We start from the raw sequence: 21,288 nt of genomic DNA on the forward strand, positions 1-21,288 counted from the left end.
TTTAGGGAATAAATGCAAAGCAGGTACCACTCCAAACAAGCATAGGCAAACATAAAACAAATAACAACTAACTTTTTGCTGATTAAGTTCGGATGCTTCTCTCATTGGCAGAGGTTCTCACACTAAGTCCAAAAAGTCTAGTTCATGCCACATTGTTCTCTTAATGTTGGAAGCCTTTGGCATGAAAGCAAAGTCTCTCCTCTCACACTCTGAAAAAAGTGAACAGAGAGCTTTTTGGGCTGAAAGCAGCCATCTTTTTCAAGATCTCTCAGCCAATCAGGGCACAGTTGACTAATTAACATTACTAGCCTGAGAACATTAGAGAGGATGAGTAGTGAACCACTCTCAGCAGTTTCCCAAGGTCAGTTGCCTAGACAAAAGACTGCAAGTGCAAGTGATTAAGCAAGGCCACAAATTCCATCACAGAACAGGCCAAAAACAGGCCTGTATTGACTTACATCTTAAACCAGTGTTAAGCCATACACAAAGAGAGGACCCAAAGAAGACGATTTCTTCTTGTGTGGCTTAGAGTCTTATCAACATGTTTCACCTTTAGTTTACCTTTTATATCAGGTGGCTCTGACTGGCACCGAGATGGAACCAATGAAGACACAGCTGGAACCGAATGGTCCTTCTGAGCTGTGTTAGGGGCTGAACATATTGGTGGAATCAAGAAAGTCCATTCTTTTTCTATAATATGAAGATCGGAATCAGTGGAGCCCTTGAGGGCTGACTCCCAAAGAGCCACTTTAAGTTGCAATGGCCTTTCATGGTGTGCTTTGGGCATTAATTGCTTACAGACTGAACACTGCAAGGTGTCACGGCATTTGTCTTGCCCATCCAATTGACCTATCTTCGTGTCACAATGGGAAAACTTCTTGAAGAGGGTTCTCGACACCATGGAACCAAAGGGCCTAACTTGCATATAGGGTGATGGAACTGAGGAGCGAAGACACGTCCTTCTTCAGTGGCAGCAAAAGAAGAACTGAGAGAGGGAGCTGCTCACTCCATCTTTTATAATGGCGCATGGGAGAAAAACATATGAAAAGGTTAGGCGAGCATCATGCACCTCTAGGAGCTTTGGAACGTCTGCATGCACAGTTCTCATGTGTACCTGCACAGAGACACAACAAGGAAATAACAGAGTCTAGTGCTGCTCCCTGTAGGAGTTAGGTTTTATTTGAAGCTTATATCTAATACAGTCTTGAGGAACTCTAGGATGCTAGGCATTTATGATGATAAGTGATAAAGGCTCTGTCTTGTCATCAAGAACAGGAAAGTGCCCACATGTCTGGATAAATCCTATTCATTAACTACTTCCTAAATCATGCCCACTTTGGTCTCTCTGGATCTTAGTGAGGACTCCATGCAGGATGAGGAAGAGGAAAAGGCATACAGAAGACATATAAAGGCCATGGAATGGTCAGAGTATTGAACTTCTGAGCAGAGGTGTGCAAAAGAAAAACATACCGTAAATTTGGCTTCAGTAATAACAAATTTGGGGGGGGGCGGTATTCACAAATTTTCTAGTTCATTTTGGTAATACAGAGCAAATTCAGTAAAATCTGGTAACATTTGGCCATTTTTTCCCTATGGGAAACTCAATTCTGATATATCAGGTGGCCGGGGTGTCATTTTTTGACCAAATTCCATCAAATTTGCAGGAGATCTACTCCAAGCTTTCCTCTGAAGACCCCCAAGTTTCATAAAGATTGGACACGGGGGGGGGGATTTGATGGCTTCCCAAAGAAGGTGCTCCCAGCTACTTCATTTGTATCTATTGTGGGGGACATGTCCAACCTGGCTCCCACTACAGAAACACATGGACCAAGGTTGCCATGGCCAGAGGCATACTGCCAAGTACAAGCTCCACACCAGACAGATAATCCAACAGAACCAAACTTACATACCCCCTCCGCCAAACCCAAGCACCCCCTGAGCAGGCTGACCAGCCACTCTCCACTGTTCTCTATGAGGACCAACATCACACCAGAGAATCACCCAAGCAGCCAGGCACTGGGTTCAGCCAGTGGGGGAACACCACAGTAGAGAACCAAGCAGTACCCAGCCACAACACAATGGCATGCACTGAGCACAGTTGCATAAGATGGATCCCACTTCCACTCACAGGCCTCAGGCCGAAACTGACTGTGAGAGGTACTCTTGGGAAACCCAAGTAATTATCTCTCTATGTAATACCTTCCACGCTCTATTTCTCCTTTTATATAAAATAAAAAAGACAACGGTCAGCCTTATATATAGTAAAAATTCAGGGTAATTGTAAAATAAAATATAATGGAATTCAATTTAAATTGTTTTGAACAATATTTAATAGTATTGTCGAAGGCTTTCACGGCCGGAGAACGATGGTTGTTGTGGATTTTCCGGGCTGTATAGCCGTGGTCTTGGCATTGTAGTTCCCGATGTTTCGCCAGCAGCTGTGACTGGCATCTTCAGAGGTGTAGCACCAAAAGACAGATCTCTCAGTGAGAGATCTCTGTCTTTTGGTGCTACACCTCTGAAGATGCCAGTCACAGCTGCTGGCGAAACGTCGGGAACTACAATGCCAAGACCACGGCTATACAGCCCCGAAAATCCACAACAACCATCAATATTTAATAGGTTGTGTTGATTATTTTACACACTTCAACAAAATGCTTGTAAATATGGCTTAGAAAACAGAACTGTTTTGTAGTTTTCAACACTGAGTAACACATTTCATAACTGCTCGAATCAGGGAGTTTAAATAGGAGCTGATGTAGTTCAGTGGAAATATAAAGAATTGCATTGCATATGCTCAAGTTCAATGAATTACAGCCAATTAGTATGGAGAAAAACGGAAGTTAAGGACTTTGAATATTTGCATGAAAGCAAAATATAGTTAATGATCCCAACAACTGGTATGAACTTGCTAAGCTGAGTACCTCTTTCATCTCCTTCATGAACGTTGATGAATTTGTTTCTATATCATCATCCATACCTATTCTAGTAAATATCTGTTCAGAAATTCTAAAGGAAGCATATTCTGCTGGGACAAAAGATCCTGAAAATTAGAAAGATGAACAAATAAATAAGTGGAAATTGCTAATAACAATGCAATCATTTAGCATTATGTGTGTATTATGAAGTCGCAACCAACTTATCAAGGAGGTTTCAAGATAAGTGAAGAGAGCATCACTGTCTTCCTTCATGGTCTGCCATCTGAGTACTGACCTGGGTTGACCTGCTTAGCTTCCAAGACCTGACAAGATTGGCCTATACCATGCAGCCTTCCCACCACATTTAACATTAGGCTTGCCAAATTTTAAAACAGTAAGGTCACATCCTATTATAACCATTATGTCTCCCTTTAAATAATTATAGATTAACTAGAAAACAATACAAATGAGTTACTGCTTACCAATTTGTGCCATAATTTGAGAGAGCGCTATCTGTTTTAGATAGGTTGACTTTCCACTCATATTTGGTCCTGTAATTATTATAAAATTACTTCCCTCTGTAATGTATGTATTGTTAGATACAGGTTTCTCAAATGATATTTTTTCTAGAACAGGATGCCACCCTTGCTTTACTGCTAAAGTGTCAGTAAATTCTGGGCGCACTAAACAAAAGAATACAGTAGAATATATTATTACTTATCAATTATTTTTCTTTTGTACCATCAACATTATACTACTATACTCTTCATGAGACTATATTTAAAAACAATTTGGAAATTTTAGCTGAAAGTGAATCTGGCAGCCAGAATGGTAATGGAAGCTCATGGAAGGGGTCATATTTCCCCAGTTTTACATCAAATTCACTGGCTTCACATTAGCAACTGAGCCAAACATTAGGTGCTAGAATGGGCCTTCCAAACCCTAACTGGTCATGGGTGTCTGCAGAAATAATTCAGGAGGGAGGGGCAATCTTTTAATGATACCTATGGGTTATTGACCGGACTGTAGTATTTATACCATTTAGGGTTTTGTAGGAGGCACGCGCCTTCATTTGCCCCCTCCACATGGACACCCATGTAAGTGGCATGGTATCAGAGTATCTGGTCCCCTTCTCCCATATAATAATAACTATTCTAGACAGATTAGTGCCCCACTCAGAGTGGTGAACAAAGTCAATGTTATTATTATTACCACAATATAGCTGGAGACCTGCAGCTGAGAAGAGTGGCTTACCCAAGGCCACCTCCTGAGCTTATGGCAGTAGAAGGACTTGAACCAGCAGAGTACTGATTTGCAACTCACTTTGCCAGTGGAAGAGCTAGCAGGATTCAAATCCATGTAATGTCTCTATTCTAATGATTTAGATTTGTAAACTGTCTTGAGTATCTCATAGAAGGGTGGAATATTAGTAAATAAATACTGATGGATAAGACTACATAGATAGATACAATTTTGCTGATGCAAGCAAACTGTAATCCTTGTACCTTAGGAGTAGCTTAACTGCTTTCTATACTGCTGCTGACATAAAATAGGTCCTTTGAGGACTGTAGCTAAATATTATTAATTCCTTTAAAAAGTGTGTATTTCCTTAAATAAATAAATATTTGATTTATTTGATACTTTGCAGTTCTGTCATAGTTTATAAATTCTTAAAATTAGCACAATATTCCACAACAGAAGGGATTGTTTTTTAAAAGATGTCAGAAACTAAATGAAGTGTCTGTATGAAACTCATTTTTATTTTCGAAGCTGTTTTTAACATAATAAAAAAGAATATTACAGTCAGATTTTAAAATTTTAAAGTGTCTCTGATGATTTATATTATGATTTATGTTAATGTTATGATCTGGGATATCTTGTGAGTACAGCATTATATACATACATATATGCTGATAGCAAGAAGTCTATTAACATTATATTTTGTATTATTATTTGACTAGTGCATAGCCTGATGACAGGGAGATTGACTGCAGAAATTATAGAAGAATTAACTTACCATAATCAGAAAGTGTGCATGCATGGGCAAATGACTGCAACATATCTAGCATAGACACAGTGTCAGACAGTTTGAAGAGGCAATGAATATGCTCATAGATTTCACTCAGTAGTTTACACACTATCCTGCAAACATATAGCAGCACAGTTTATTTTACACAGAATGTGAAGTAACTTATAAATTAATAAATAAAAATTAAACAGAATGTTAGTTCTTATGACAATTATCTGAAATATTAGCTGTACTCCAAACTACTTTTATTAAATACATAAACGTGGTCAAACTAATTTTTAAAATTTGACTGCCTGTTTCAAATCTAGAAAAGGTTGTGGGCTAAATTCTAACAGCTGTTGGTAGAGTTCCAGTTGCAGAATGGATTTTTCCTACCTCTCCCTTCCTGCTGTATTGCTTTGGGTTAATATTTTTGGTTTAATATTTTTGCTTACACCTGAAGGGTGTAATTAGTGGGAGGTTAGAGTCCCTAGCACTTACCTCCGGAAGGGATGGTGCTGCGCCAGCCGCACAAGTGCTCCCAAGCTCTGCACGGGGCTGATTTGGTCAATTTGGGGCGCAAATCAGCCCCAAACGAAGTGCAGGAACGCTCCCACGGCCGGTGCAATGACTTCACTTCTGGAAGTGATGTCACCATGTCTGTTGGGAGAGCGCACAGTGTGCATTCCTGAGGTGCTTGCCAGTTGCAGGCAACCTCTGGGAGCTTGCCACCTCCCGCCAATTGCTGGGCAATTGGCAGATGAGGGGAAAAATCCCCAGGAGTTTGCCCGCCACTGGTGGGCACCTGGAAACCCTAAGGGAGAGGAAAAAGTTCCTCACAACTCTCACTACATACTGCCAGTACCATGCTTGTTCTGCAGTGGTAGTATCATGTGTGTGTTCAGGTCAAAATGGCCACTAAGTAATAAATATGGCAGCATTTTTCTGGACAGTGGGGAGGAAGGAGTTCATGGGAAACAGCAGAGCCATCATGCTATTTGAGCAGCCTCTGCACATGCTTTTTTAAGTGGGCCTTAATACTGGGCCATAAGGTATTTCTAATGGATTTTGCCTACAAGCCACTCTTGAGATTGAGTCCAGAAGACAACAAACTGCTATACATTCTCTCGTCAAAGAACGATATTTCTGGATGGAAAGAGGTACATGACTGGAATTCAAGTAAGGTATAAGGAGCCTCTTGGTTCCAAGGTCCTGATACTTTGATAAGATCTGATTTTCTCATCACAAACGGTGTGGTAAAAGGTCAGAACTTTTCTGAGGACTCAGAAAATAAAAGGCCAACTAAGCCTCAACATCAGAAATTGAAATATTTGTTTACGTACAGCAGCCATTTTGATGCCTGCTTATTGGCAGGCATATGAATTATACATACAGAAAAGCATGAAGTTGGCATCAGCAGGAAAGGCAATAGGGGATCCCAAAGTTATGGACTTTCTTTTAGAAGGTCAGAAGCTTGAATCCAGGAACTAATGCCAGGTGTTCAGCTCTAGTTTTAAATATCTCAATTAACTATGGATACAGATTTAAAAGGCTCATGACTAACTTTGCATTCAACACACTAAATCTGCTTATAATAATAAAAATATTTGAAGTAGACTTGCAAGTAGGTCATGTGATAAATTTCTCTCAAGGACTCCTGACATCTTTCATTCATTTTCATTAAATCTGGTGAAGTAAAGCTATATATGTTTTTCACTTTAGTAATCTGTAAGGAAATTGAAACCAAATGTTAAAATATGGTAGATAAGCATAAATCAACTACTTAAGAACACAAAATAAATTTCAGAGCATGTGACAAAACTGCTTTTATTAATTTTATAGCTAAATAAAACAATAGTAGAAAGTATATGAGATGAAATTATCTGGTGATAAAAAATTAAATTGGAAAAGGCTAAAAACATCTCACAGTTTCTGTCCAAAGTGCCCCAAGTTTTAACACTTGTGCCCTAAGAAAGGAAATAACACTCAGGATCAAATGGGAAACCCACTCGCCCCTTCTTCATGACCTCAATACATCACAGAACTGAAGTATCAGAACATAAAATCATATGGTATAATAAATAAAAGTTTATTATTTGTTCTGAACTTGTGTGATTCCTTGCAGCCACAATTATTTCAGAGAGACTATTCCAGAATTTAACAACTTTCAAAATTCCTTCTTTTCAAATACAGTTTTGTTAATGGTTAATTTGTGGTTCACGTGCCAATAATGTTATTTAATTGAAAAGTTTTTCTCCCTCTACTGAGTTATTCCCTCAGATATCTCTGTGGATTGTCCTTCTGTGTCCTTTTCTCCAAGTTAAACAGACCAACCTCTTTTAATCTCTGCCAATAATTTCTCCATCCCAATCAGCAATGCACATTTGTTCCCATTTCAATTTATCCTTCTTCCATGTGGGTAACTTAAGAAAAACTTGGCTGCACTAATGCCTTTTGTAAAAGTCCAAGTGCTCTATCATCCCTACTAGCAATGTTTTTCCTAATATATAAGAATGTTTTTTGACTTTGTAGATTCATCCTATTGACATTTTTTCATCAAACAGTATCTCTGCTCAGAACAGTGGAATGTAAATAAAACAGAACTTTACTTTCATCAAATTTCCATGTAAATTCATTAAACTTAATAAATATAAGGCTTAATTTATCTTAACTACACACCTTTGTAAATTCTGCAGGAAGCTGACCATTGAGTATTGCTGGGCAGTCAGCATTCATCTGAATAAAAAATCCCCGAGCTGAACTAAAACTTGTTTTCAAAGGAAGGTTATATTTTTCTGCAAGCTGTGTTATCATTCCTTAATAGAAAAAGTAAAACAGAAATGTTTTCTAACAGTAAAATAAGACCAAATGGGATATGCAGACAATAAAAATAACCACAGCAAAAATATTTGACATTTTTACTGTAGAAAGGATCATAAAGCAGAAAAGACATCCGGAAAAATGGTCATGTCTGCAGCCAACTGCAAAGCTTCAAAAGTTTTAAAATTTTTGATCCGTTGAAGCTAGCAACATAATCACTCTTGGACTGCAACCTTACCATTGCCCACATTGCATGTGTATGTGCACATGCACAATGGTGCTTTATGGGAGAGTGGTAAAATTGTCCCCTCTCCCAACAGACACTTTTCCTGTCTATGCAACAGCAACATCAAATAAGTTGCTGTCATGCCATGACATGCCATTAAAGCCAAATTTTTCTCAGAGCCTTTCTGTGTCTCAGAAATGATGATTCAGGAACTCCCTCTTCCCTCAGTTTGTGTTTGGGTTCAACTCCTTCCTTTTTTCTATTATTAATATTTTCTGTTCTTTCATCTAGAGTTAATGGAAAGTTGAGGAATATTATCAAAGTTATAGCATGAATAAGGCTTTTGTGTAACTTTCATCCATTTCAAAGGAGCTTCTAAAAGAGAAGTTCCCAGAAGACTGAGTCAAATTATTTCAGGAATCTTTTCTGCTATACGATATCAACAAAAAAGCTATATATTTTTACAAGCATCTAATACCTGCTATATCATCCACAATTTCTGTATATGTTCTTCGTGCTATGTCAAGAAATTCATTGATATTAGGCTTCACTGCATAGCACTTCTGAGTTCTCATATTCAAGCACCCCTTTGTATATCTTGTATCATCATTAATGACAGTTTTAATCTTTTCAAGAATGATGCCGAACCTATAAAAATTATAGAGAACTGTGGAAACAGCTGTGTAATCACTTTAGAAATATTATAGTTGTCTATACATTAAGAAATCAGATTATCTCAAACTTCTATAGTTCACATTCATTGTATGATATTTTTAAAGATCCCAATAATGTGATCATATCTAAAAGTTGTACTAGTACTGGGCATATTTCAGCATTCATCAGTCTAGGCAACCAATGCTGGTAGCCACAGTTGGAACATGCAGTTGGCACTGATTTCTTTAACACTTTGCTTGGTCTTGATGAACGTTTTCTGATTGTAGAAATTGATTTGAGCTTTTTGTAAGACCCAGCCCTAAACTTACCGTGGGTTCCTTTTTGACAGCCCATGGTGGGTATGGGGGTGCTGCGCATTGTGGCTGTCATTATCCCCAGAGCCCAGCAGCTCCTGGCTATCTCCATAGGGTTGCACAGGCAGCCCTGGATAAAAACTCCCAGCTAGCCAATCAGTGGGCAGTTGGCCAGGCTTGTAGTGGGCAGGTCCCAACAAGTGGACCTGAGGGGCATAGGCCTCCGGTTGGTCCACTACCTGGATATATATTCAGGAGCCAGCTGGGCACTTAGCACTTGGCTCTCAGACAGCTAACCCTTCCTCTCTGTATTACTGGTGGTTAGGTTTTTTCACAACTATTGTCTGGTACCCAGAATGTCATCTTTGGTTGGTTCTTTTTCAGATTCTGTAACTGGGAGTGGGATTATTGGGTAGGCTGTTTGTTTTTCTTGCTTGTTCACAACTTTAGGTAAGAAGATTTTGGCATTGGGCATGGATCCTTTTGGGGGGAAACATGGCCTGTGAGCCGAGTTTCCCCATAATTGGGGATCCCCCTAAAGGATCTTGGGGATCATCATCATCATCATCATCATCATCATCATCATGGCCCGCAAAATCATCTACACACCAAGGACAGAGGATTACAGTTGTGAGCTGTGACCTTTCCAAAGGCAAATATGCAAAAAGGGCTGCAGAACAGAAATGTTCTAATCTGACACTCTTTTTGAAAAAAAATCAGTTTTCTCCTGAATAATAAATCAAGCAATTTACAAATCTGTCAAAAACAGATCACTTCAAGAATGCAAAAACTAATTTTGCAGAGGAATAAACCAGAATGTAAATTAAGTGCTCATTGATTTTAAAAATCCTAACTTTTGCAAACTACTACCTTCCCCCCACACTACAATCACGAAGCAGTATGGAATCACATAGGTATACAATTAATGCAAACCAATGTAGTGCTCTCAATAAAAAGTGCTTTCTGAGCATTCATAAATGCTGCTTATATATGGAAATCCAATTACAATTCAAGCCACATATTCATACCACACCAGTCATAATTCCTTACATAACCAGTTTTGATAAAATAAGTGAAACTTGCTTACTGATAAGTGTGTTTAAGACAGGGTGATAATCAACTGGCTTGAATCTATGTAAATGGATAACATTTACAATCTTGGTGAAACTAACTCACTGCATTAAAAATATTATCAAGCTATCACGAAGTTTTTAAATTCAATTAATTTTTAAATTCAATTTACAGTTTTACTATAAATGCTTGAATCACAAGAGTGATTTTAATATATCCAGAATGCCAGAAATAGCAATAACTTCATGCAGTTTGAGACAAAGTATTATTTATAATACAGTACCTGTTGTCTTCCAGAGAACTATAATAAGCTTTTAATAATGGTGTTGTGCAGTTTTTTAGCGCATCCTAGTAAAATTAACATGAAAAATAAATATATTAAACTATAAGAAAATATTAATGGGTTGTATAACATTTTATTCACTCAGGTTTGACTGAAATGACAGTTAATTTAATTTGTTCATAAATGATCTAGAATTGGGAGAGAGCAGTGTATTGGCCAAGTTTGCAGATGATACCAAATTTTTCAGGATGATGAGAACCAAGTGGATTGTGAAGAGCTACAAGAGGATTTCTCAACATGGCAAATGAAGTTCAATGGAGGCTACTGCAAGATGGCACACACTGGAGAAAAAAATCTAACTAAATATATGTTGATGGTGTCTGGCTGATGATGTCTGAACTGTCTAAGACTGAGAGGAATGGAAGATTTGTATTCACTTACTGTGAAGCTTCCTTTCTTGGTGGTCCAAGAGTGGGGAAATAGCTCCTCCTCTTTTAGGCAGGACCTGTCAAACCAATCGATCCCAGAGGGGAGAGGCTCGTCTCTGGCTTGTCAGTTTGTTTCCAAGCCCATATTCTCCACGTGATCCTTCTTTATGAGACTTCCTTTTCCTTTCATTATTTCATTGTTACTCAATCAGGTTTAACTGGAACACTAACATGTTAGTTGTTGTGGGTTTTCCGGGCTGTATTGCCGTGGTCCTGGCATTGTAGTTCCTGACGTTGTATCTACAGTAGATACAAATGACCTACATCTTTTCCACACTGTGACACTGAGAGATCTCTGTCTTTTGGTGCTACACCTCTGAAGATGCCAGCCACAGCTGCTGGCGAAACGTCAGGAACTACAATGCCAAGACCACGGCAATACAGCCCGGAAAACCCACAACAACCATCGTTCTCCGGCCATGAAAGCCTTCGACAATACAACTAACATGTTAACTATATACATAGGAACATTTTCTCTTTCCCTTTTTAGATTGGTTAGTCTTATGTTCTCTACTAGTAACAAAGCCCGTTGTGGGGAAAAATACAATAAGCTCATGAAAAGGAAGGGTGGGCAAGCAGGCATTGCCTCCTCCTCCAGGACTGATCCCGGCTGCATGAAGGGGGGGGGGGAGGCTCTGCTCCTGATCCCGATACTGCTCCTCATCCCGGCAGATGAAGGGGGGGGGAACTGCCTCCTGCTCTGTACCTGATTCTGTCCAGGTGAAGGGGGGCAGGCATTGCTGCCTGCTCTGCATCTGATCCTGGATGGGTGAAGGGGGGGCAGGCTTTGCTGCCTTCTCCATTCCTGATCCAGGTTGGGTGAAGGGGACAGCAGGCATTGCCACATGCTCTGCTCCTAATCCCAGCTGGGTGAAGGCGGGGGGCAGGCATTGCCACCTGCTCCAAAGTCTTGAAAGGAGTGTTTATTCTTGTTCTTTGGTTCTCTCTTTTTTGATGATAGGATTTTTTTCCTCTCCTATTCCTCCATCAAACACTTGTCCAGGGCCTCTCCAAATAGCTTGGCTCCTGTAAAGGGTATTGCTGCTACCTTGGTATGTGCAGATGGGTCATCATCCCAATTTCTCTGCCATTTATTACGCCCTGCTGTGATGTTGAATCCCATAGCTCTTGAAGACATTTGGAAGGAGTCCAGCATGGCGTTTGCTGCGAAGGGTGAAGCCAGGGCTATTTTATATTGACTTTATTTTGGATCTCCCTGGGCACCTTGCTGCCCGCAACCACTAGGTTTGAGGCCCAAGTGAATGCTGCTCTGGAAAATAAAGAACCTGTAGCTGAGGCTCTTAAGGATGTTGCTGAGGCTTCAAAGTTTCTGCATAACGCTTGTTCTATTTTCTTGTCAGATGGATCCTTAGGCAGCCCTTCTGCATCCATTGGTAGAATTGAATTGGTCGCTAGGCTGGTTACTGGATCATAAAACTTGCTGAATATAGACTGATAAGATTTTCGCTTGGTTGGGTTTCCCCATTCTGCCTTCATAATACTATGGAACATTGCTGGTAGTGGTACATCTGCTTGCTTGGCTCCCATTTTGGTAACAGCCTCTCTGAGCCTTGAGGGAATGCAGGGTCTGCCTCTTTCCCTATGGTCGTTTAATTTCTAATGCTCTTACAGTGCAATCCTATGGTGAGTAAATGGGCTTAGACTGGAGTAACTCTCCATAGCATTGCACTGTTAGAACCTTTGGGAATAGCCTACAGTACACCTCCTGAAAGAATAGCCTAGTTTGTATGGGGCCTATTGTTCCCCCCTCTTCACCTGAAAGCGCCCCTTCCTCGTTTTCTGAGGGTTTCGATTCAGATTGGGGATCCTCTGAGGAGCTAGAGTCCCCTTGGACCTGAGTTTCCTCCCTTCACCTTCTTTTGGCATTTGGAGGGACAGGGAGGTTCTTAGACCTTTTTCTCTTACTGCGGCCTGAAGTTTGGTCCCCCCTTTTGGGAGTTGATTCCTGCCCCTTGATCTCTTTAATAGCCTTCATTATTTCTGCCTTGAGCCATGCCAGCAAGTTAGACTTCAGAAAACCAAATCAGTACACAATGAATCCACCTCTAAATATTCAATTTTTTTACATTTACTCTTAAAGTGACTAAGTGCTTATATAGAGTGCTATATATTTTGAAACCTAAATAAATATAATTTCATCAAAATTACATAGAAAAATAGACACACACACACACACACATATATATCAATAAATAGCATCCATTCACAAACAGCTGATAACTAATGTGACATATAGAAGTAGAAAAATACTATCTATACAACTGACTGTGCAAATTTATATCTTCAGAGAAACAGTATTTAAAATTTCTTCTAACTCAGTCAGCAAGAAGCTCCATGGAAGATGCAACAAAGCAGTAAGTAGCGTCACGTGGTGCAAGTATGTTCCTGCATCACGTGACACTGCTCCTAAGGAATGAATGAGAATGATCAGGAATAACATAAATTGAAGTGTGGATAGGTTCCTTGCCCCTGAGGAAGTAATGGATGAAAGCTGACACACACAAGCCGGCCCCACTTTGGGCACAGCACAGACGGGCTTGGACTCCTTCCCCCATCCACGCTGCTTTCTACGGAGAGAATAAACAGACTCATTGAATTCACTTTACCTTGTTACTACTTACCTGAGTTATCAGCTGTTTGTATTTGTGAATGGATGCTATTTATTGGTATTTATGTGTGTCTATTTTCCTATGTAATTTTGATGAAATTATATTTATTTAGGTTTCAAAATATATAGCACTCTGTGTAAGTATAGTCATTTTAAGAGTAAATGTAAAAAAATTGTACATTTAGAGGTGGATTCATTGTGTACTCCTGATTTGATTTTCTGAGGATCTGCTTGCATTTTTCAGGAGAGCCTTTTTTGTGTTGCTGATAGCAAGTTAGACTTAGCAACTTGGCCCAAGAGGTCTATCTCACTGGTTTCCTGACCCTCCCCACTACGGACTGTAGTGACTGCGTAGAGGCAGGTGAGCTTAGTAGATCTAGGCTGCAAAAGGCTCCCTCTACTGTTCTGAACACATCCAGTCCCACCTTGGCTGCTATTCCCGCCCAAATGGTTTTCCCACCTAAAGAAAGGGAAAGAAAGGGAAGTGGAGAAGGCAGATAAAGACAAAAAAAGGAGAAGGGGGATTTCAGAGGCAGCTATACTGGCAGTGCAAAGTTTGAGGACTCCCAGGGGTTACTGTGCCACTCCGGGTATGCCTCTACTTGTGAGAAGTCCCCTAATTTACCAGTGCCTCTGCTGAGGTCACTTACTGGAGTTCAGAGGGCAGAATGTTGTGTTCTCTGTTGTTACTGCTGCTGCCGCTTGCTCAGACTGAGCTCTTGGTGGCTGTGTAGTCTTGGCGTCGTTTGTGCCCAGAATTGAGGACTCTACCACTCTTTTGCACCAGCAGGGTAAAGGGCCCACTCCCTTGGAGGTCAGAAGTGCCCTGCAGTAGTCCTCACAGAAGCTGGGCCCTAGGGAGGCTAGAAGACGTCGGCTCTGCCGCTCACATGGTGCTGTTTTATGTGGCAAAAGAAGGGAGGGACAAGCCCTTCCTTTCCCCCAGTGAGCTATCCGTTCTTCACCCTGTTTTATTCTTCATCGTCCAGGATCGTTGCTCTCTGGAGCAAAGCAATTCGATGCCCTTCTCTGAGCAGAGCCAGAAAAAACGGGGGAGCCAGGGACGAGCCCCTCCCCTCTGGAATTGATTGATTTGACCGGCCTTTCCTAACAGAGGAGGAGCTACTTCTCACTAGCCATGGACTGCCCCACTCCCAGGACCACAGGAGAAAAGGATCTTGGGGTTGTTGTGGATGGCTCAATGAAAATGTCAGCTCATTGTGCAGCAGCAGTGAAAAACACAAACTCTATGCTGGAGATTATTAGGAAAGAAATTAAAAATAAAACAGACAATATTGTATCGTCTGTGTATAGATCTATGCCGAGGCCTCATTTGGAGTACTATGTGTAGTCACCAAAAAGCTATTACAGATCCAGAAAAAGTAAAGATGAGGGCAATCAAGATTAAGGAGTTGGAGCACATTTCCCATAAGGAAAGACTAAAGAGATGGGGGCTGTTCAGTTTGAAAAAAAAGGATGACTGAGGGGGGAAATGATAGAGAGGGGACATATACAATTATACAATTGTTATAATTTATACAATTATGCAAGGGGTGGAGAAAGTAAATAGGGAGAACATTTTCTCTCTCTGCCATAATACTAGCATTTGAGGGGCCTCATGAACTTGATGTCCAATACATTCAGAACAGAAATAGTAAATACTTCTTTACACAATGAATAATTAAATTGTGGAATTCATTGGATGTAGGTAAAAAGGTTAAAACAGATTCATGGAGGACAGGTCTATCGATGGCTACTAGTCATAGTGGCTACTGGGAACCTCCATATTCAGAGGCAGCAAACCTCTGAATACCAGTGCAAGGAGACTGCATCAGGGGAAGGCCTTTTCCTCTATGCCCTCTTTGCTGGCCTTCTAGGTTAACTGATAGGCTGCTGTGTGAAACAGGTTCCTGGACTAGATGAACCACTGGTTGATCTAACAGTGCTCTTCTTATATATTATAACAACAACAACATTTACATAGTGTTTCAAGGTATGATACCTTCAGAGGCTCTACAAGTTCCAAAGTATGCTTCAGATAGATTAAATTTGTTATTTTTGATTCAGATGCATTAACCTGTTAGAAAACAGAGAAGGTATAGAATTGATTATCGTTTTGTTGTTTAGCAAAAGATAGCCTAGACAGTGTTGTGCCTAGTTTAATTATCTGTGGCTCAACTGCCATTTATGTTTCTGCAGTATGCAGCATGAGTAGAGTTGGTTTGTTAAGAATGTTAATTGACTTCTTTCCTTTTTTTCTACTGAACTGTGCACCATGACTTTCTATAATGTGGCAGTATTTCTAAAAATAGTCTTGAAATTATGGATGCAGGAATAGTTTTAGTGCTATAAAAAACAAAAAGCAGCACCAGAAACTGTTGGTCCAGTTCAGCAGTGGGCATCGACATAAAATAATGGCATACAGGCCTTACTAGTATGATAATGTTTTGGATGCAGACTGTGTTCAAAGTGCAATTTGAATGTGGACCATAGTTTCCCATTGTGAGGTGCTGAAGTTTATCCCACCCTTCTTCTTACATTTTATCTTCATAACATTTCTGTAAAATAAATTCAGCTGAAAGACTTTGACTAGCCCAAGATCACCAGTGGGCTTCAATGGAGGTGGGAGATTTCACTCCAGGTCTCCCCAGATATAGCCCAACACCCTTAATGATAACACAACACTGTTTTTATCCACAGTTTCTTCCCATTGGTTCTGGCCCCTTGCTGCTTCAATTTATCCCGATTTCTGCATGCAATTTATTGCCTTTAGTTTCGCTTTGGGTTTTGTGTGTGTGTGTGGGGGGGGTCCCCAGGTTTTTCCCCCAGGTCTTTTGAGACTACTTTTACACAGATCTTCTGGAAGCTGATTTTGAGTCAATTTTTCCTCATGCACAATGTTTCATTTTTGTTAGTCCCTCCCACTCCCACCCACTTTTTGATGATTGGATGTTCATCATCATTGAACCACTCTACTCCACCTTCCTTCCCCTCTCCAGGTTTTGTTTGGTACTTCTATTGTCATTTTCATAGTGTTATATTGACCTACTGTTGTAACAATACATGCAGCAGATGCTCTGAATTCCTGGCTTCCATTTAGTTGCTTGCCTGTTCCATTGCGGAGATAAGCCTTTTTCCTTATATCTTTGCAAGGGAAGTTGCCATAGACCAACTTTTTTAAAAATGAAAGCTTCTAATTCTGAGAATCTGCTGCATGTATTGTTATAACTTTAGCCACTATTGTGGTGAGAAAATGATGGTTTTTAAAAAAAAAATGCAAATCCTTAGGGGCCCAGGAGAATGGGGTAGACACTTCTGGCACCAGAAAAAGCAGCGCAATTTGAAAAGCACATAGCAGCTGCTGCTCCAGGCTCCATACCAACACAAGTTATTTGGCCCCACTGGAGCAGCCTCCATCTCCTAGCTCTTGATCAGCCCAGGCAGGGTTCTGGGCTGATGGTAGAGCTTCTTTTAGGTTTCCCCATGCAAAGACTTCTCCCATGTGTTCATTTTCTTTTTTTTAATTTGACCCTTATATTGATATAATATTATAAGCATGTGCAAACATTTTTAAAAGGGTATTTGTGTACTATGATGTCACTGATTATGTCACCGATAAGAGCACTCTCATTTGAAAATCCTGATTATTTAAGGCATATGCAGAACAAAATAAACTGACTCCACAGCTGTAAAAATGCTGAGAGAGGGCAGACATATGGAAAACCATACCCAACCAAATTCCAATGCTTGGGGATCAACTGCTAAGAAAATCAGAAGTAAGTTGAATGTGTGGAAAAGCCCGTCTCTCATAAATACACATTCAGTGCTGCCAGCTGTTCATTGGGTTTCTCTGCATTGAAAAGAGGATGAAATAGCACAAAAGAGGGAGATAACTGACAGCTATTAATTATTTCTCAAGTTAAAGTATTTATAACATACCGTATCCTGTTTTGGAATTTGAACTAGAACTGAAAGTAACTGTTCAGTGTCCAGAAATCTTGAAATAACTAAAAAAAAAAAAAAGAGGCAAGGAACTCATGCAGTATGATCCACATTTCATTTAAACCAAATTATTGTAATTTAATCTAATGGATATTAATGAGGTAATGAGTAGGGGATTGCTTTAAATCTAAACTATAACATAAGCAAGAATGCCATGCTAACTAGAATTACACCTTTCTAATACTATTGAATTCAATAGACTTAGAAGCATGTAACTCTGCTTCCAACTGAACTGTAAAAGAGGTTATACAGCAAAATACTATTACCATTTATTACACAAATTTTTATTGAAGAAAATTTTAATGTTCCAATTTTATTGAAGATTTTAATGAGTCCAAATAAAATCAATAATATATGTATGTATTTGTAGCATTAAAATGCAAACAATATTCAGTACTCTTTAAGAGTGATGTAGTGTGCTTTTTTCTTCCACTTTACCACTGAAGAATGTAGGTGAATCACACATGGCAGCTTATGAACGGTATTTTATTATACTAACAAACTCAGAGAAATTACTCATTAATTCTCCTCTAAAACCTCTGAGGAATGTGACTAATCTTTTACTATGCAACCTATTTTAAACTTTTTACAAAGTAATATTTGATTACCTGACTGAAGACCAAAAAAGAGTTCCTCATCCTGGAGGAGCTCTTGGACAGAATCCAATCTGGTGTTAATGGTATCAACATCAATAAGAGGCTCAAGAATATTTGACCTAAGTCTTCGGCTTCCACCTGGTGTTTTAGTATAACTTAGAACTCCTAAGAGAGAGTGGCCATTCCTTTGAAAACAGCACACATTTGAAGAAAAAAAAAACCTGAGTACCTCACAAAATGAAGTTAAGTCAATTGAAATGTTTATGTTGTTATTATTATTATTACAGCTGATAATACATGCACAGATCACAGCTGAAAGCAGCAGTCCCACTGCACCTTTGAAAAACAGAGAGTGGAGCAGCTTCTATATAACCTTTCCCTGCCATGCTGGGAAGCAGGCCAATCCATTTCACTGCTGTTGTGTGTGGCTTGTTGAGACTCTCCTATGCCACATCTGGAAACATTCTGCAGCTTGTTCTTTCCCAGGCTCCTGGCATGTAATTTCCTTTCAGCTGGAATAGGAATGGCATTACAAGGACCTACATAGTATGTTTCCAGGTAAGATCATGGAAAGCCCTGGTATGCAGTGAATGGCCTGCTGCATCACAGTGCACTCAGCACAACAGTGATTTGTAGCATGGATATTCTAAAACTAATGCCACTTATGCTTTCCAGAGCAAGTGGAAGGAAGCCAGAGCTGGGAAGGAAATAGGCTGCAAATGTAGTGCAAATATTAAACACTTTGGTACCTAGGAAAGCAGGATCTTAAGTACTGAATGCAGAATAGTGCAAGATGGACACTGATCACGGCATTTTAAATTAAGAGAAAACCAGTTGGGGTCACATAGCCCTCACATTTTCGTAAAGAACTGTCCTTTCCAATGGTGAGTTCCCACCTGGGAAATCTGCTGGATGTAAAGGGGCCACTGCGGCGGAATTGACAGAACAAGAGAACATACTTATATCTATGAGAAAAACCCAGAATTCCATTGCCAGTTAGGAATCCTAACATCAGCATTAACAACAATAATTCTTCCTGGCCCTATAAGCAAAAGATATGTAGTCTATTGTAAACCTTATGCAACAAAACCAACTGAATATAGGAAAAGTTCATGGACACACTTTAACAATGGCTATATCAGCAAGCTTGCCAAATGGCTAGGGATAAAAGTGCTGTCCCTTTAATAACCATGACAACAACAACAACAACAAAATAGTGGTAGTTGTTGTAGTAGTAATAGTAGGGGTGCCACCACCCTGCTGAGGGTGGGGGATTCCCTGCCCCCAGACCTTGCACCCTGCCTCCACTTACCTGCCTTGTGGGGGTCAAGGCACATGGGAGGGGAGGCATGTATGCAGAGTGCATGCGCACTCCCCTGTCACACCAGAAAATGACATAATTTTCCAGAGGGACAGGGAAACTATGTATCTTGCTGAGAACAATTCATTAAAAATCGTCCTCAGCTTAGTCTTTGAGAGTGATTTTTAATGAACCCCCCTATATGATCTGTAGCTTCCCTATCATGCTGGGAAATATCATTTTCCAGCACATCAGGAGAGCACTGAAGTGTGCACTTTGCATATGCATAAGGGCAAGTTCCCCCCACCCCACCAGTTGTCATCATCATCGTCACCATCATCATCTTTGAAGTTTTTCATGGCATGGAGCTAAATAACATCACCTGATAACATCACCAGTTGATAACATCACCAGTTGCACATCTAACTGATATTAAAGTGACAGCTACACGGACCAGTTTAACAGTTTAGTTATTTATTATTTTTATTCCACTTTCTTCCATATGGAACTCAAGAATATCTTCCATCTAGCCACTTGTTAGACCCGTATTTGCTTAGTCGCAAAAAGGCTGCTTGCTGTATTATATGCCCTCAGAACATAGAATACTGTGGGCCCACTTTATATGCATAGAATGCATGAACATTCTCTACTTAAGGCAATCTGTTCTTATTTGATAAGCAGATTGATGAGACATTAAATTCTTCCACCAGGTCTCATCGCCATACCAATTCCACAGTGTGGTCACTCACTGGGGGCATCTAGGGTAGACTTTTGAAGTTTCTTGGAGTCAGGGGCGGAGCAAGGGTTTACCTTGCTTGCGGCCGGCCGGCCGGCCGGGCGCCCCCACGAGCGCGCGCGCGCGTGCGCACGCGCACACCGGCCTGCGTGATGACGTCACGCATGACGTTATCACGGGAGCGCACGCGCCGCCGGCGGCCCAATTGCTGCGGCGGGCGGCCTCCGAGCTCTCCCGCTCGGTTGCGTGCGCCGCCGCAGATGCCTGCCCGCGGTGGCTGCGCCTGGCCAGGGGCTTGTGCTGGCGGCAGCAGCGGCGCGGGGTGGGAGGGATAGGAGGCTGGTGCTTTGTGGCGCGCGCTCCTGCCCGCCGAGCCTCCTCCAGCGCTCCCTCCGGCACCCCGCGCCTGCGGCCACCGCCTACCTGGCCTCTATAGGCCCGCCGCCCCTGCTTGGAGTTGACTGTGCATCAAAGTTAAATCACCAGCAGAAATTTGGCACTCTACATGTTAAACATTGTAGCAGTAGCACGAATAATAGTTATAAACTGAAAGTGACTAAAACTGAAAAATAAATTTCTAATTTTTTGCTACATATACAATTAGGGACTTGTGACTTATTTGAAAACTGGGAAGACCTGAGTTTGAATCTCATTTAACCACAAAGCTAAGAGACCTTAGGTCAGACACTACCTCTGTAGAATCTAGTTCACAAGATGGAGGAGGGGGGTGGGGAATCATGAATAATGCCATCAATTCTTTGGAGGAAGCCTGAGATAAACATGGGAGGTAATAAATAGTTGTGCATAGGATTATAGCCTTTAAAAAGAACACTTTAGGGAGGGATAGTGGTTTAATGGTAGAGCACATAGTTCACATCAAGGAAGTCACATTAAGAAGATTTCATATAAAAGTGGTGGGAAGATGTGCTCTGCTTGAGCAACTGCTAAACAATAGTGATCTAGAGCAGGGGTCCCCAAGCTTTTTGAACCTGTGGGTAACTTTGGAATTCTGACACAGGGTGATGGGCAAAACCACAAAACAACAGTCTCAGGGGTAGAGCCACACACACAGAGGAAGCCCAACCACAGGGGAGAAAAGAGTGATTTAAAAAACATATTAGGTGGAGAATAAAACCACTGTGATGGCAGCGGCTGCTGAAAAAATGTTATTTTAACAGTTCTCCAGTCGGTCATCAAAAGTCTTGCTGGGCAAAAGTCCTACCTGATCACACCCACTTTCGAA

General features: G+C 40.7%; 1 protein-coding gene across 1 annotated transcript in view; it reads right to left on the reverse strand.

Moving 5' to 3' along the window:
- Positions 1-21,288, reverse strand: part of MSH4 (mutS homolog 4) — a 76,217-nt gene that overhangs the window by 24,453 nt on the left and 30,476 nt on the right. The window contains exons 7-16 of the mRNA XM_054981586.1: positions 18,022-18,194; positions 17,351-17,418; positions 15,414-15,488; positions 10,295-10,359; positions 8,451-8,620; positions 7,606-7,742; positions 6,549-6,652; positions 4,936-5,060; positions 3,401-3,601; positions 2,925-3,043 (exon numbers count right to left, since the gene is read on the reverse strand). Of these exons, the coding sequence (XP_054837561.1) occupies positions 2,925-3,043; positions 3,401-3,601; positions 4,936-5,060; positions 6,549-6,652; positions 7,606-7,742; positions 8,451-8,620; positions 10,295-10,359; positions 15,414-15,488; positions 17,351-17,418; positions 18,022-18,194 (1,237 nt within the window). The remainder of the gene's footprint in view (positions 1-2,924; positions 3,044-3,400; positions 3,602-4,935; positions 5,061-6,548; positions 6,653-7,605; positions 7,743-8,450; positions 8,621-10,294; positions 10,360-15,413; positions 15,489-17,350; positions 17,419-18,021; positions 18,195-21,288) is intronic.

Source organism: Eublepharis macularius, chromosome 5 (assembly GCF_028583425.1).
Source record: "Eublepharis macularius isolate TG4126 chromosome 5, MPM_Emac_v1.0, whole genome shotgun sequence".
Lineage (NCBI taxonomy): Eukaryota > Metazoa > Chordata > Lepidosauria > Squamata > Eublepharidae > Eublepharis > Eublepharis macularius.